The sequence below is a fragment of the Tachysurus vachellii genome, chromosome 11, assembly GCF_030014155.1.
Source record: "Tachysurus vachellii isolate PV-2020 chromosome 11, HZAU_Pvac_v1, whole genome shotgun sequence".
NCBI lineage: Eukaryota > Metazoa > Chordata > Actinopteri > Siluriformes > Bagridae > Tachysurus > Tachysurus vachellii.
The window spans coordinates 6,991,075-7,003,711 of record NC_083470.1 but is presented as its reverse complement, the minus strand read 5'-3'; the positions used below and the strand labels follow the sequence as shown (position 1 = coordinate 7,003,711).

General features: G+C 35.8%; 1 protein-coding gene and 1 long non-coding RNA gene across 2 annotated transcripts; both read right to left on the bottom strand.

Moving 5' to 3' along the window:
* Nucleotides 1-701: 701 nt before the first annotated feature.
* LOC132853443 (tumor necrosis factor receptor superfamily member 14-like) lies at nucleotides 702-5,087 on the bottom strand. Its single transcript, XM_060881207.1, has 9 exons — nucleotides 4,960-5,087; nucleotides 3,422-3,807; nucleotides 3,150-3,275; nucleotides 2,896-3,051; nucleotides 2,700-2,787; nucleotides 1,843-2,015; nucleotides 1,671-1,729; nucleotides 1,490-1,515; nucleotides 702-1,248 (listed from the first exon to the last, which is right to left on the bottom strand). The coding sequence occupies exons 2-9, from the start codon at nucleotides 3,552-3,554 to the stop codon at nucleotides 1,131-1,133; spliced, it is 879 nt and encodes a 292-aa protein (XP_060737190.1). The 5' UTR covers nucleotides 3,555-3,807; nucleotides 4,960-5,087; the 3' UTR covers nucleotides 702-1,130.
* Nucleotides 5,088-6,823: 1,736 nt separating this feature from the next.
* LOC132853445 (uncharacterized) lies at nucleotides 6,824-9,557 on the bottom strand. Its single transcript, XR_009649173.1, has 5 exons — nucleotides 9,449-9,557; nucleotides 9,246-9,333; nucleotides 8,983-9,128; nucleotides 8,046-8,158; nucleotides 6,824-7,875 (listed from the first exon to the last, which is right to left on the bottom strand). It is a non-coding gene; the product is annotated as an uncharacterized LOC132853445 (long non-coding RNA).
* Nucleotides 9,558-12,637: the final 3,080 nt, after the last annotated feature.

The following is a 12,637-nucleotide window of genomic DNA, read 5'->3' as shown; positions in this document are numbered from 1 at the left end:
TGTACACAAAGGTACTGTGTGTGTACAGATTATCATTCCTACCAAGCAGAAGCCACACTTAAGTCTGGAAAGCAGAAATTAGGAGAGTAATCAGCACAACAACGTTGGAGGAAACGAAGAATTACTTTAAGGCTAAAATATTATTATTATTATTATTATTATTATTATTATTTTAATACCCTCCTTTGGCCAGATGATAATCAGACAGGGAACACAGTTGAGTGATGCAGTGTGCAGCTATAAACCGTCTCATCTGGGCCTCAACATTGGGATTTTGGTGCCATCTCTATTGGTGATGGTCATCTTAAGTGTTTTACTTTGGAAGAAAAATTTAACATACTGTAGGAATCTTTTTAACATTTTATACGCAGTGTATGTATATGTACATGTGTATAATTTTGTACTTTTTTAAAACACTTTTACATTGCAAAACAATGCTAGTAAGCTGCAGCATTATCAACTGAACCATGTTTAAGGTTCTTGGTTCATCATTTACAGGACGCTACAGTTGCTGGGATTTAAAGTTATGTAATTTGATCTCTGCTGCCCAAATGTAATAAAAAGAAAGTATCTCTTGCTTCCCTTACTGTCATTTAAGAGTATGTTGTGTGTGAGTTTCAGTGCTCAAATTTAAACGCATGTTTGGACTTTTGGTTTTGTAGTTTCTGTTTGGACTACATTCTTCATCTTTAATTTTGTCACACAGCTTAACCCAGAACAATACAATACTAGTTTGTACACACTGCTATATATACAGCATGTGACCTCTTTCTTTGTATTTATACATAGATTTTGTCTATGTAGAATTTTTCATTTTGTCAGCCCATCCAGCTACGAAGTACAAACAGGACACTTTACAACCATCAGACTCTCACTGGTATACAGAGATGGACTGTGGATTAAATGCAAATGTCAGTGATTGTTAGATTTGACAGTGGCAACATCTGTGCAGACTGCAGCTCTCTATATATAGTTTTGCATGCATTGGTTCCATTAAAATGGTTATAAATATGGCAGCTTCAAGAAAAATTAAATATGACTGAAACAAGTCAAAATGGTTGGTCTATAAGTCCCTACATGTTTCAAGCAGCCTTTTTTTCATTTCTTGATTCAAGAAATAATATCCATAATCACGTTACAGCACTTCTAGTGTTTGTGAACTCCTGCTCCGGTTGATCACGAAACTGTTTTCCATCTTCAACTGAAGAAGCCACATGATCATTGTGATTAAAAACAATTGTCTTCTTTCTAAGATAAGAAGAAAGAAGATAGAAATGAAAGCTGTAAAGATACAGTTAGCCAGATGTTAGCCAGATTTATCAAAATATATAAAAAAATATATAATCATTTATACTTAATAAATAAAATAACAATTTTGTTCTGAATACACATTCTGCATACGATATCTCATATTTGCACATTCTTTCTTTCAGGAGTACAGAACATTTCATAACTGTAACAGGTAGCATCTCTTCATATTGCCTCTTACCTGTTTTTTGGTAAAGTAAATATGTCCTTGTAAAAAGAAGAGAAAACAAAATAAAAAAACCATTTTTTAATAAAATTTTAATATTTAATTAAATATGTGTCTTTAATGTAAAACATATTTCAGTCTTTATTACAATCTAGTTAATAAAAGTTGATTGAATAGAACATTTTTAAAATATTACCTGTAAAACTAAAGCAGCACTTCCATCTGGCTCGTGTCTTGTTTTCCTCACAGTACCATCTGATTTAAGAGACCATTTGGGATAGAATCGTTACCAAAGATTCCACTTTAATAATAAAACATTTACAAGACAAATTAAACACCATTCTTAGATTAATTAATATGATACTTACCTCTAAGTTGGCATTTCCTTCGCATTCTCACAATAGCAATAAGTAATCCAGCCAAAACTACCACTATAACTAGGGAGACTCCAGCTATTAGAGCTACTGGACGTTTTTTTCTACATTCAGCATCCAAAGAATTTGTCCCTTTTGTTATTTCTATAAGTCCAAAATCTTCACACCTGTCAAAGTAAAGACAGATGTGTAATGTACATTGGCACATTTTAGCTGGAAAGGTGAACAGTTCTGTCTATTTACTTTTTATTTTTTTATCCTATGTTGAGTAAAATGTAACATTCAGTTTTTTAATCCCTAGAGTTTAGTGTAAGTGTAAGATACAAGATTAGCTGAGCTGATAAGTGTATAAATGTGCTAGTGTACAGGCTTTTACTGTTTGGTAAGGTCTTTTTTTAAGTGTAATCAGTGATGTAACAAAGTATGCATATATTATTGAGTGTGAAACGTACAAGAATTCTGAAAATTATAAAGTGCAAACTTTGCTAAAAATGTCCACCTGTTATTAATCAGTTTTGACCTATTATAGGCAGTATAATATAATATTTGTATAATATTAATCTTTGTATAATATTTAACTTTTTGTATTATGTTTTTTAAGTTCTGTAAAACTTAAAACTGAGATAATGTCCATTGTCAAACGTGCCATACAAATAAATTTGAAATGAATTCAGTTGAACTGAAGTATAAGTTTATGTTTCATCTTGTACCTTTCCTTTTTGCTGAATTAGTTCAATGCTTTAAACACTTTAAATACAGAGGAAATCACTGGAAAAAGTGGATAGACAGAAATGTTACACAGAATAATGAAATGAAAAATAAGAATCATTTAAAAAATTTAATACACTCACGATGAATGTGGTTTACAAATTTGAAGGGAGCCATTAGAGTAGGTCCCATCTGCACACTCTGCACATTCAGCATCTTTTAATGCTGTCCCTGCAAAGACAACATTAAATAATCTAAGATCCTGCAACCCAGTGATTTACAGACTGTTAAAATGCTACTGGGAAGGTTTATGCTATAATAAAGGTACATTACACCAACCTTTCTGCTTTATGTATTGTCCAGGGCTACATTTTCTGTGTTCCACTGCATATCTGCAGCTGCCGCTGTATTCATCAGTGCAGTAAAATCCCTCCAGCGGCTCACAGACTGTATCTGAAGTCCGTGTACAGGCTGTTTTTATTCTTAATCCCTGTCCTGTAAATAAATAAATAAATATTTTCAAAAATTAATATTGTAAATAGACACTGTACATAAAATTTGACATAAAACTGTGATTTATTAAAAAGACTTACCAGCATCACATGGCTTACAGCTAATGCATCTTGGAAAGGAGTTGGGTTCATCCATGAAAGTTAAACCAAAACATGGTTTGCATGTTGTGTTGTTGATTTCAGTGCAATCTCTAAAAACATGGCTTCCTAAAAATGTATTAAAGATGAGCTGAACAATCAGTTACTTTCATAGGGGCTCAACTGCCTTTACCTGTTTTAGTATATGGTAAATGTGTACTTGCTCCATATATTCATTTATTTCTAAAGCAATATTCTATATTAAATCTCATTACCTGGTGGACACATGGGACAGCATGTTCCGTTTATCTCATATTCAGCTTGTGCACACGTGCAAATATACATTTCAATATTCAAGGAAAAAACAGTAGTAATAATAAAAGTATGTTTTAAACTGGAAATCATCATGAAAGTGCTGATGAGACGTCTCAATAAGAAGAAATTAACGTTTCCTCCTCTGCCTTTATGGCCTGCCACATTCCTTAGTGTTCAGGTCATCTGTTTCCAGTCACGTCTGTTTCTTAGTGAAGTCAGACATATTCTGATTTATTTAGAAATTTTAGTTCTGCAGAGATTTGTTGATGGTGCTTATGGATCATTTTAAAGCTGCTTTATACTTTCTGGATTTTTTGTCAAGCATTCAGATTTATTGAAGAAGAATCTGAAAAAGCAGAAAAGCAGAAATTTCAGGATATAGAAAGGAATTCTGTCATGTAAAAACAGCACGGTCTTCAATATCCAGAAAAGAATCCAGAACATGCACCAGTTTTACTTTCACTTAAACAAAGGCAAAAGCTCAATGTGACAAATTAGAAAAGAAATATACATGTAGACTTTTAGCTATTTTGAGAATATCATATGGTCAATGCAAACTGTGTTAACCAACTGAAAACTCAAGTAAAGTACCATAATTGCTAACCAAGCACTTTATAAGCCTTTCATTTGCTATGCCAGAATCTGCACTGAACTCCAATTCCCATAATGCACCTCAGCCTACAAGCATTAACACCTTGGACTACTCTGCCAACACAGCAACACAAACACATTCACCTGAGTCCTGTTTGCACTCCTGGACTCAGTCTCCTTCACACACACACATAAGCACTCTCACTACATCTTCACAAAGTATTCATTCTGCTCAGACTTTTCAGCTGCCACACTAAGCCTTATATTTATATTTATTACTTTTGAATATTGTTTTCCTTGATCTTGGATAAAAAAGAAAAGCAAACAAAAAACCAACAGAAACCTTTGACCTTTGTATTCTGTAGGCTTTTCTAATACTTTCTTTTTAAAGCATTTTAAGTCTTCAAAACTAACTTCAAAATTAACATTGTTTATGTTTAACTACTTGTTTTAACAACAATATTTACCATTCACCTCTATCATAGCTAATCTTTTGTATTATTTTGCTTATCTAAAGTCATTTAAGAGATAAGATATGCAGACACAAAAACATGCACCTCAGCTGTCAGCTGATGCTGAAAAGTTCTTTGTGATTTCTCTTTTCCATCAGCATCTACATCATTCCTAGCTGCACTGGCTAGTGAAATGTTTTATTATATATTAAATATTTTTATTACTTTAAATGTACATTGAGTTATTTTTATATTTAATATAATGAGTTGTGCCTTTGAAGTTTTGTAATTATAGAGGCAATATTTGTCATTAAGTGAGTTTTAATAATGTTTTAAAGATTTTGCCAAAAAGTTTTACCAGCTATTTACCTGTCATCATATAATATAAATAAGACATGTTATTGTAATCTTTAAACACAAATACACTGTCAGTTTCTAGTAAATTAGGTTCTTACAGTTTTGTCGTCTCTTGGAGAAATTAATGAAGAAAAGCTGCTACCGACGCCGTATTTCTTGTAGTTTGTTTTTAAAAAGCTGTCGTTTAGTAACATAAAGTCCGTCTGTTCAGCAGTGTCGTGTGCTTTCTGTTTCGTAAACATTAACGACGCCTCCCTCAGTTACGTCACATTTAAAGGAGCTCCCAGTTGACGCTGCATATGGCTCTCGGGACTGAACTTTTTAACTGCTAAAATACTTTTGGTGATTTCGGGCAAAGCATTTTTACTTAACGAGTCTACAGAACTTGTTCCAAAATTCATTTGACTTATAAGACTTCTTATTTTATTATTTATCTTACATGTAGATCATGCTGTATTTGTGCAACACAATAGAAGGTCGCAGGTTTTTTTTTTTGTTTGTTTTTTTGCCTTTTTTGGCCAGAGTATTAGTATGAAGGTCTGTCTCAGACTGTTCATGGGCTTCCGGATCTTGCCTTGACCGTCACAGTTCCTCTTAACAGCTATGTATAGCAAAAATGGCAATGTGTTTCAGTGGCTGTCAACTTTTTGCTCTGTAAGTTAACAATTAAAAATTAATATAAACCTGTGATAGACAGTGCAGCTGCCAGCTGGACCTATTATCAGGGCTGCTGTTATAGAAACTTACACAACACCTTTGAAATCGTACTACAGCAGGATTGTGGTGTATAACTAAAACAAACACAAGAAAATGATAGATTACAAGATTAATTGATTGCGAAAACAGACTTTATTCTTCAGACTTTATCCACTTCAACTTTATTACATTTTCACTGACACTCAGCTGTTGATGCTTTTGTATATAATGTAAAATATGAAAAAAATTGCTATTTAGTAAAGGCTAAAAGTGCAAGTGCAAATACATTTTCAGTATAGTAATGACACTCCCAATTGACTCGACACCCCCCCCAAAAAAAAATACTAATCATATGATTACATGTAGCGTTTAGTTATAAGATGACATGAAAAAGCACAAACAATCCTGTCCACCTGCCTTCTATGTCAAAGTGTAAAATCGTAAAATCGACTCATTCAGGCACAGAGACAAACTCTCAAATACCTGACAAGCCCTGTTTCTATTTAAAGCATTCCAGTCTGTCTTGATTGTTGTCATAAACTGAAATCTCTTATGATCTTACACTGAACATTACCTGCTAATCTGGAACACCCAGGAAAATAAATATCATCGTAATAGTAAAACTGGGTGATATTATTTAGTAATTATCTAGAATATACATTAGGAGATTTGAGACTCAGCACTATTTGTTTAGCTGAGGCAGACAGATGGGGTAAAGTATCCATTTTATTGCTGATTTATTGCTAGTGCAGCATGTAGACGTAAACTCATTCCATTTCAGCTGTTTCTCTGAAATGTAACAGCAATTCACTGACAATGTCTATAAATAAAACTGGTGCTTAAATAGTTTAATATTGTAAAAGTTACAATAACATGTACATGACAAAACTACATTTATTGTATTTGCAGTAAGATAGCATACCAGGAGCAGACATTGGACTGCATTCTCCATCAATTTCATACTCAGCAGTGTGGCATGCTTTGCAGCACATACCAATAATGAGATTCAGTAATGTTAAACATATGAAGCCAAATAATCACATGGAGGGCATCATGTTTAGCATTTGTGTAAACCTGAAAAAGACAAAAATAAAATGCATTACGTGTATCTGATTTATTGATAATATTGTCATATTAGCTCTGATTTTCACACAGGTAATAAAAAACTGACACTAACAAGTTAATATTGACTCTCTGAAAATTTACATATCAAAGCCATATCTCATAATAAATGACCACAAAAACAACATTTTTTAATCTGTAATTTAATGATTTATAATGTTAAGCAGAATTGTGAGAGCAGGGAAAATGGAAGACTCTTTAATATGAAGGGGTTGGAAGAGATGACCACAAAACAGAAGTAAGAAAAATGGTTATGGTTCTTTCTCCTACACACTAGTAGCTCTGTTTCACCTGCTGACTAACCCCACTCAGTTTCCAATTAGATTAAAAGGAAACCTATTTTATAACAATACTTAAATACATCCGCATATTATTTTCCACATGTTTGATGCCGGATGCTTTTCCTGATCCTCCTATTTAATTACTAATAATTAACCCCTCAGTAAATGGGTTGATTCCCTGTCTGGGAATTGAACACAGAATCTTGCCACTGGACCACCATATTTACATTTACATTTTCAGCATTTGGCAGACGCCCTTATCCAGAGTGACGTACGTAAGTGCTTAAATCTCTAACATTGAATACATTGATGCTGGCTCACTAGGTTACGTACTTAAGATACCATGAGTTTAAAACATTTGTTCAAAGTTACAATGAAAGTGTCAGAAGTTGTGGGAGCTGGTCCATTTTTGGCTTTGTAGGCCAGCATCAGTGTTTTGAATCTTTGAGGGGTTGCAGCAGCAGAGTGGTATGCGAGAACTTTGGCAGGTTGAAAACAAGCCGGGCAGCTGCATTTTGGATCATTTGCAGAGGACGGATTGTGTTCATAGCTAGACCTGCCAGCAGTGCGTTGCAGTAATCCAGTCTTGAAATGACAAGAGACTGAACAAGTACCTGAGCAGCCTCTGTGGACAAAAATGGCCGAATCCGTCTAACGTTGTAGAGAAGAAACCGACATGAGCAACATGAGAGGAAAATGACAGTTGATTGTCCATGGTTACCCCAAGGTTGCGAGCTGTGGCTGAAGAGGAGCTCAGATCGTTGTGCAAGGATATAGCAAGGTCATGACCTGGGGATGAATCACCTGGGATGAACAGCAGTTCAGTTTTGCTAGGATTGAGCTTTAACTGATGAGCAGTCATCCATGATGAAATTTCTGCCAGACATGCTGAGATCCGATCAGAAGCTGTGGTATCTGAGGGTGGGAAAGAGAAGATAAGTTGTGTATCATCAGCATAGCAGTGGTAAGAGAACCCATGTGAGGAAATAACTTCAAGAGAGTGAGTATACAGGGAGAAAAGAAGAGGACCAAGTACTGAGCCCTGTGGGAGAGTCTGCGTGGAGCAGATGTCACATCCATGTTACCTGATATGAGTGTCCTTCCAGGTAGGAAGCGAACCATTCCCAAGCTGATCCACAAATCCCAAGACTCCTGAGGGTGGACAAGAGAGTCTTGTGGTTGACCGTATCAAACGCTGCTGAAAGGTCAAGGAGGATAAGGAAGGATGACAGTTTGGCTGATCTAGCAAGCAGCAGTTCTTTTTATTTATTAATTCCCCTGATATTGAATATTATTGCACATGGGACTAAGAAAGCAGATTTCTTGGCTGTTTTCCTGCTAATCATTCATTCATTTTCTACCGCTTATCCGAACTACCTCGGGTCACGGGGAGCCTGTGCCTTTCTCAGGCGTCATCGGGCATCAAGGCAGGATACACCCTGGACGGAGTGCCAACCCATCGCAGGGCGCACACACACACACACACATTCACTCACGCAATCACACACACTATGGACAATTTTCCAGAGATGCCAATCAACCTACCATGCATGTCTTTGGACCGGGGGAGGAAACCGGAGCACCCGGAGGAAACCCCCGAGGCACGGGGAGAACATGCAAACTCCACACACAAGGCAGAGGCGGGAATCGAACCCCCAACCCTGGAGGTGTGAGGCGAACATGCTAACCACTAAGCCACCATGCCCCCCTCCTGCTAATCAAATAAAATTAAATAAAATAAAACAGTGATGCATATGAGCCCTGAAACCTGACATTTTTTTAAATGTCATGGTCATGCAATGAAAAAATGAGGTTTTGATGGTAGTCAATTGGGCTGCAAAAAGTAAATGAGGATGAAAAAATAAAATTCTAATTTTGTAACAGTAATAGTGTTCAGGACTGTATGTAAAAGTGTGTAAAAAATATACACAATACTGTATATTTCATATAATATATTATAAAATATATATATATAAAATGTTTATTCACAGGTAAAATGATTAATTTATCCATTTTTTTTACCTAAAGTAAAACGCTCAAGATGACCAGCACCAATAAAGATGGCACCAAAATCCCAATGATGAGGCCCAGATGTGACGGTTTATGGCTGCACACTGCATCACTCGACTGTGTTCCTTGTGATTGTTATCTGCCCCAAAGACTCACATCTGTAAAGGTGAGTAATATAAAAATAATATCAACAACAATAATAAAAATAATAATTTTCCACCTTATTTATAAATAATGTTCACAATACAGAAATGTGACAGTCGTCTTATACTCACTTTGTATGTGGTTTGCAGTGCATAAATAAACCATCTGAATACGTCTCCTCTGAGCAATCCTTACACATTGTATCCAACAATGATGTTCCTGTAACGTTTTATATACAGTATGCTGAATGAAGTTCATAAAACTGTTTGACAGAATACAATGGAATTTAATGAAACTTTACTAGGTATATTTAAAATAATGGTAAAATGCTAACCATTCTGGTAGATGTATTGTCCAGGAACGCAGGTGGAGTGCTGTTTGGCTTTTCTGTAGCTCTCACCCTGAGTTTCTATACAATAATATCCTGTCAAAGGCTCAGTGTGCATCTGAAGTGTACAAACACTTATGTTTTACATGTAATCCATTACCTTTAAAAAGAAAACAATACACATTACACATAAGTGTCCTATATCATTTAGTTATTTTATTAGAGGTTTTCTAATAAATCTTGTGAAGTTACAGGGATGAGCACATCTTCACCATCATCACACACAGCACAGGGAAGACATGTTTCCAATTCCAGGGCAAAATGCCAGTGAATACGGTTGTTACAGCAGTCAAGTACACGAAGCACTTAAAATTAGTACAAGTACTAATTAGTAGTACTATACACAATGTCAGTTATAAGCATAAATAAAGAAATGTTTAAATAAATCTAATCTTTTAGTAAAAATAAATAAAAAAAAATAAACACCAAACCCTTGTTAGTGATTTCAACTACTCCAAAACATCTAATGGTAAAATGTATTTGTATAGTACATGGCCACTTCTTCTTGGAAAATCTTTTTCAGTTATCCAAGCTCACAAGGATTCTCCTGATGGACTTGCAATTTCAAAATACTCCATGAATATTCAGTTGGATTTATGTCAGGACATCCATCCAAGGCCTTCTTTCTCCAGAATAGAAAGTATATTGCTTGTTTTTTAATTAAATATACTTTAGTTCATATTTCTTTTTTATCAATTCAAAAAACAATTAGTATATCTGAAGTGGATAAAGGCACAGGTAGTATAGCAAAAACAAATGTTAAGTGCTTATTTTCCCATGCTGTAAAGCTTCAATATTTCAGTGTTGCTTGGAACAATGTACATTTATTGTATTTGCAATTTACAAAGTCTTAGTCAATTAAGAAAAATAGGATTCAATAACTAGGTAATAAAAATAAGGTAACCTACCAGGAGCACACATTGGACAGCATTCTCCATGAATTTCATACTCTGCAGTGTTGCATGCTGTGCAGCTCATTACAATAATGAGCTTCAGTATTACTGGATATACAGCATATAAACCCATGGCAGATGGTGGAGCTTCACTACTTGTAGTACTAGGAAGAAAACATCTGTGTGCTCAAGTACACCTGAAAAAAAATCAATAACAATTAATATAAACTCAATTAATATAAAATTTAACAAAAATTAGAGCTGTTGTAAATCGCTGTAAATCACTGTCTGTGAATCGCACCCGCAGGTACTGTTTTTTTTGGTGGTGGAAATCCTTAGTAACCCTACCACAATTACAAAATATATAATATTTTGTTATTCATTTTTTATAGTTCGTGGATGAACTGAATGAAAGATCGCTCTTTAGCATATGAGTCAATCTTGTGTTTAGGCTATACAGTTATTATGAGAGGGGGCACGGTGGCTTAGTGGTTAGCACGTTCGCCTCACACCTCCAGGGTCGGGGTTCGATTCCCGCCTCCACCTTGTGTGTGGAGTTTGCATGTTCTCCCCGTGCCTCGGGGGTTTCCTCCAGGTACTCCGGTTTCCTCCCCCGGTCCAAAGACATGCATGGTAGGTTGATTGGCATCTCTGGAAAAATTGGTCCTAGTGTGTGATTGTGTGAGTGAATGAGTGTGTGTGTGTGCCCTGTGATGGGTTGGCACTCCGTCCAGGGTGTATCCTGCCTTGATGCCCGATGACACCTGAGATAGGCACAGGCTCCCCGTGACCCGAGGTAGTTCGGATAAGCGGTAGAAGATGAATGAATGAGAGCCATGAGTGCTCCCTCTGCTGGCCTGCAGAGGATTTGCTGCACGTTATCATCAGGACTCTAATTCCCACTATCCATTGCACCACCAACTCAGTACACCTGTTTCCTGTTTGTAATCACCTGGTCTATTTAAGCTCTCTCAGAACTCTCTTACGACGCGAAGTATTGTTAGCCTGTCTGCATACCGAGCGTATTTCTCTGTTCTGTTTATTGCCTCGTTTCTGACCCTGCCTGTTTTTTCTGTCATAAAGCGTGAAACCGGTTAGATCCAAGTGCAGGTTTATTTGCAAAATCCAAAAACAGGCAAGGGTCAAAACACCAGGCAAACAGCAACAACAAAGGAAATCCAAAAGCAGTAGTCGATAATCCAGGCGTAGGTCAGGGCAGGTAGCAAACAATCACAAATACGAAAAACAGGCAGGGTCAGAAACGAGGCAATAAACAGAACAGAGAAATACGCTCGGTATGCAGACAGGCTAACAATACTTCGCGTCGTAAGAGAGTTCTGAGAGAGCTTAAATAGACCAGGTGATTACAAACAGGAAACAGGTGTACTGAGTTGGTGGTGCAATGGATAGTGGGAATTAGAGTCCTGATCATAACGTGCAGCAAATCCTCTGCAGGCCAGCAGAGGGAGCCCTCATGGCTCTCATAACAGTTATAGGTACTGTGCACACACAGTTACTACTTAATCTCAGATTTGTGAATGCGTAAATGTCTGACCAAACAATTAAAATGTTAATTATTAAAAAAAGTCTTCTCAGATTAATCATGATATCCACCACCACCACAAAACAAAAAAAAGAAAATGAATAAACCCACTTAAATAATACACTAGACTGGCTGGATAACACTATTCTATGTCTATTGTATCACATATGCATTGTCTTGCATAGTCTGTATTATCTTGTCTTGTATAGTATAGTGTTATTTATGTCTGTACTTTTGAGTCACAAACAGCTGGAACCAAATACCTTGTGTGTGACAACACACTTGGTCAGTAAACCTGGTTCTGATTCTACTGCAGGTCATTCATACAATTCATGTGGCATTACAGTAATGTTAATATGCAATATTGTACAATTTTATAGAATTTTATTTCTTTTATTATTCCTTAGGTGTATATAGTTACAGTACGTGTTTTTTCGTCATTTCTGAGATTTTATTGTTTTCATTGAGTGATTTTTACTCAATTCTACACTTTAGTTTTCCTTTTAAGTTGCTAATGTTGAAATGAATACATGTTGAGTGCAGAATTAGAGATGAAGGCATTTTAAACTGTTTCCTTTTTATCAGACATTTTATCACTCCCTAAAGTGTTTCTCGTAAAGAGTCAATTCAACCAAAACAAACAAAAAAACGTTCTATGTTGCCTGGCTTCCTTGTGTGGTCGGATCATTAATAATAAAT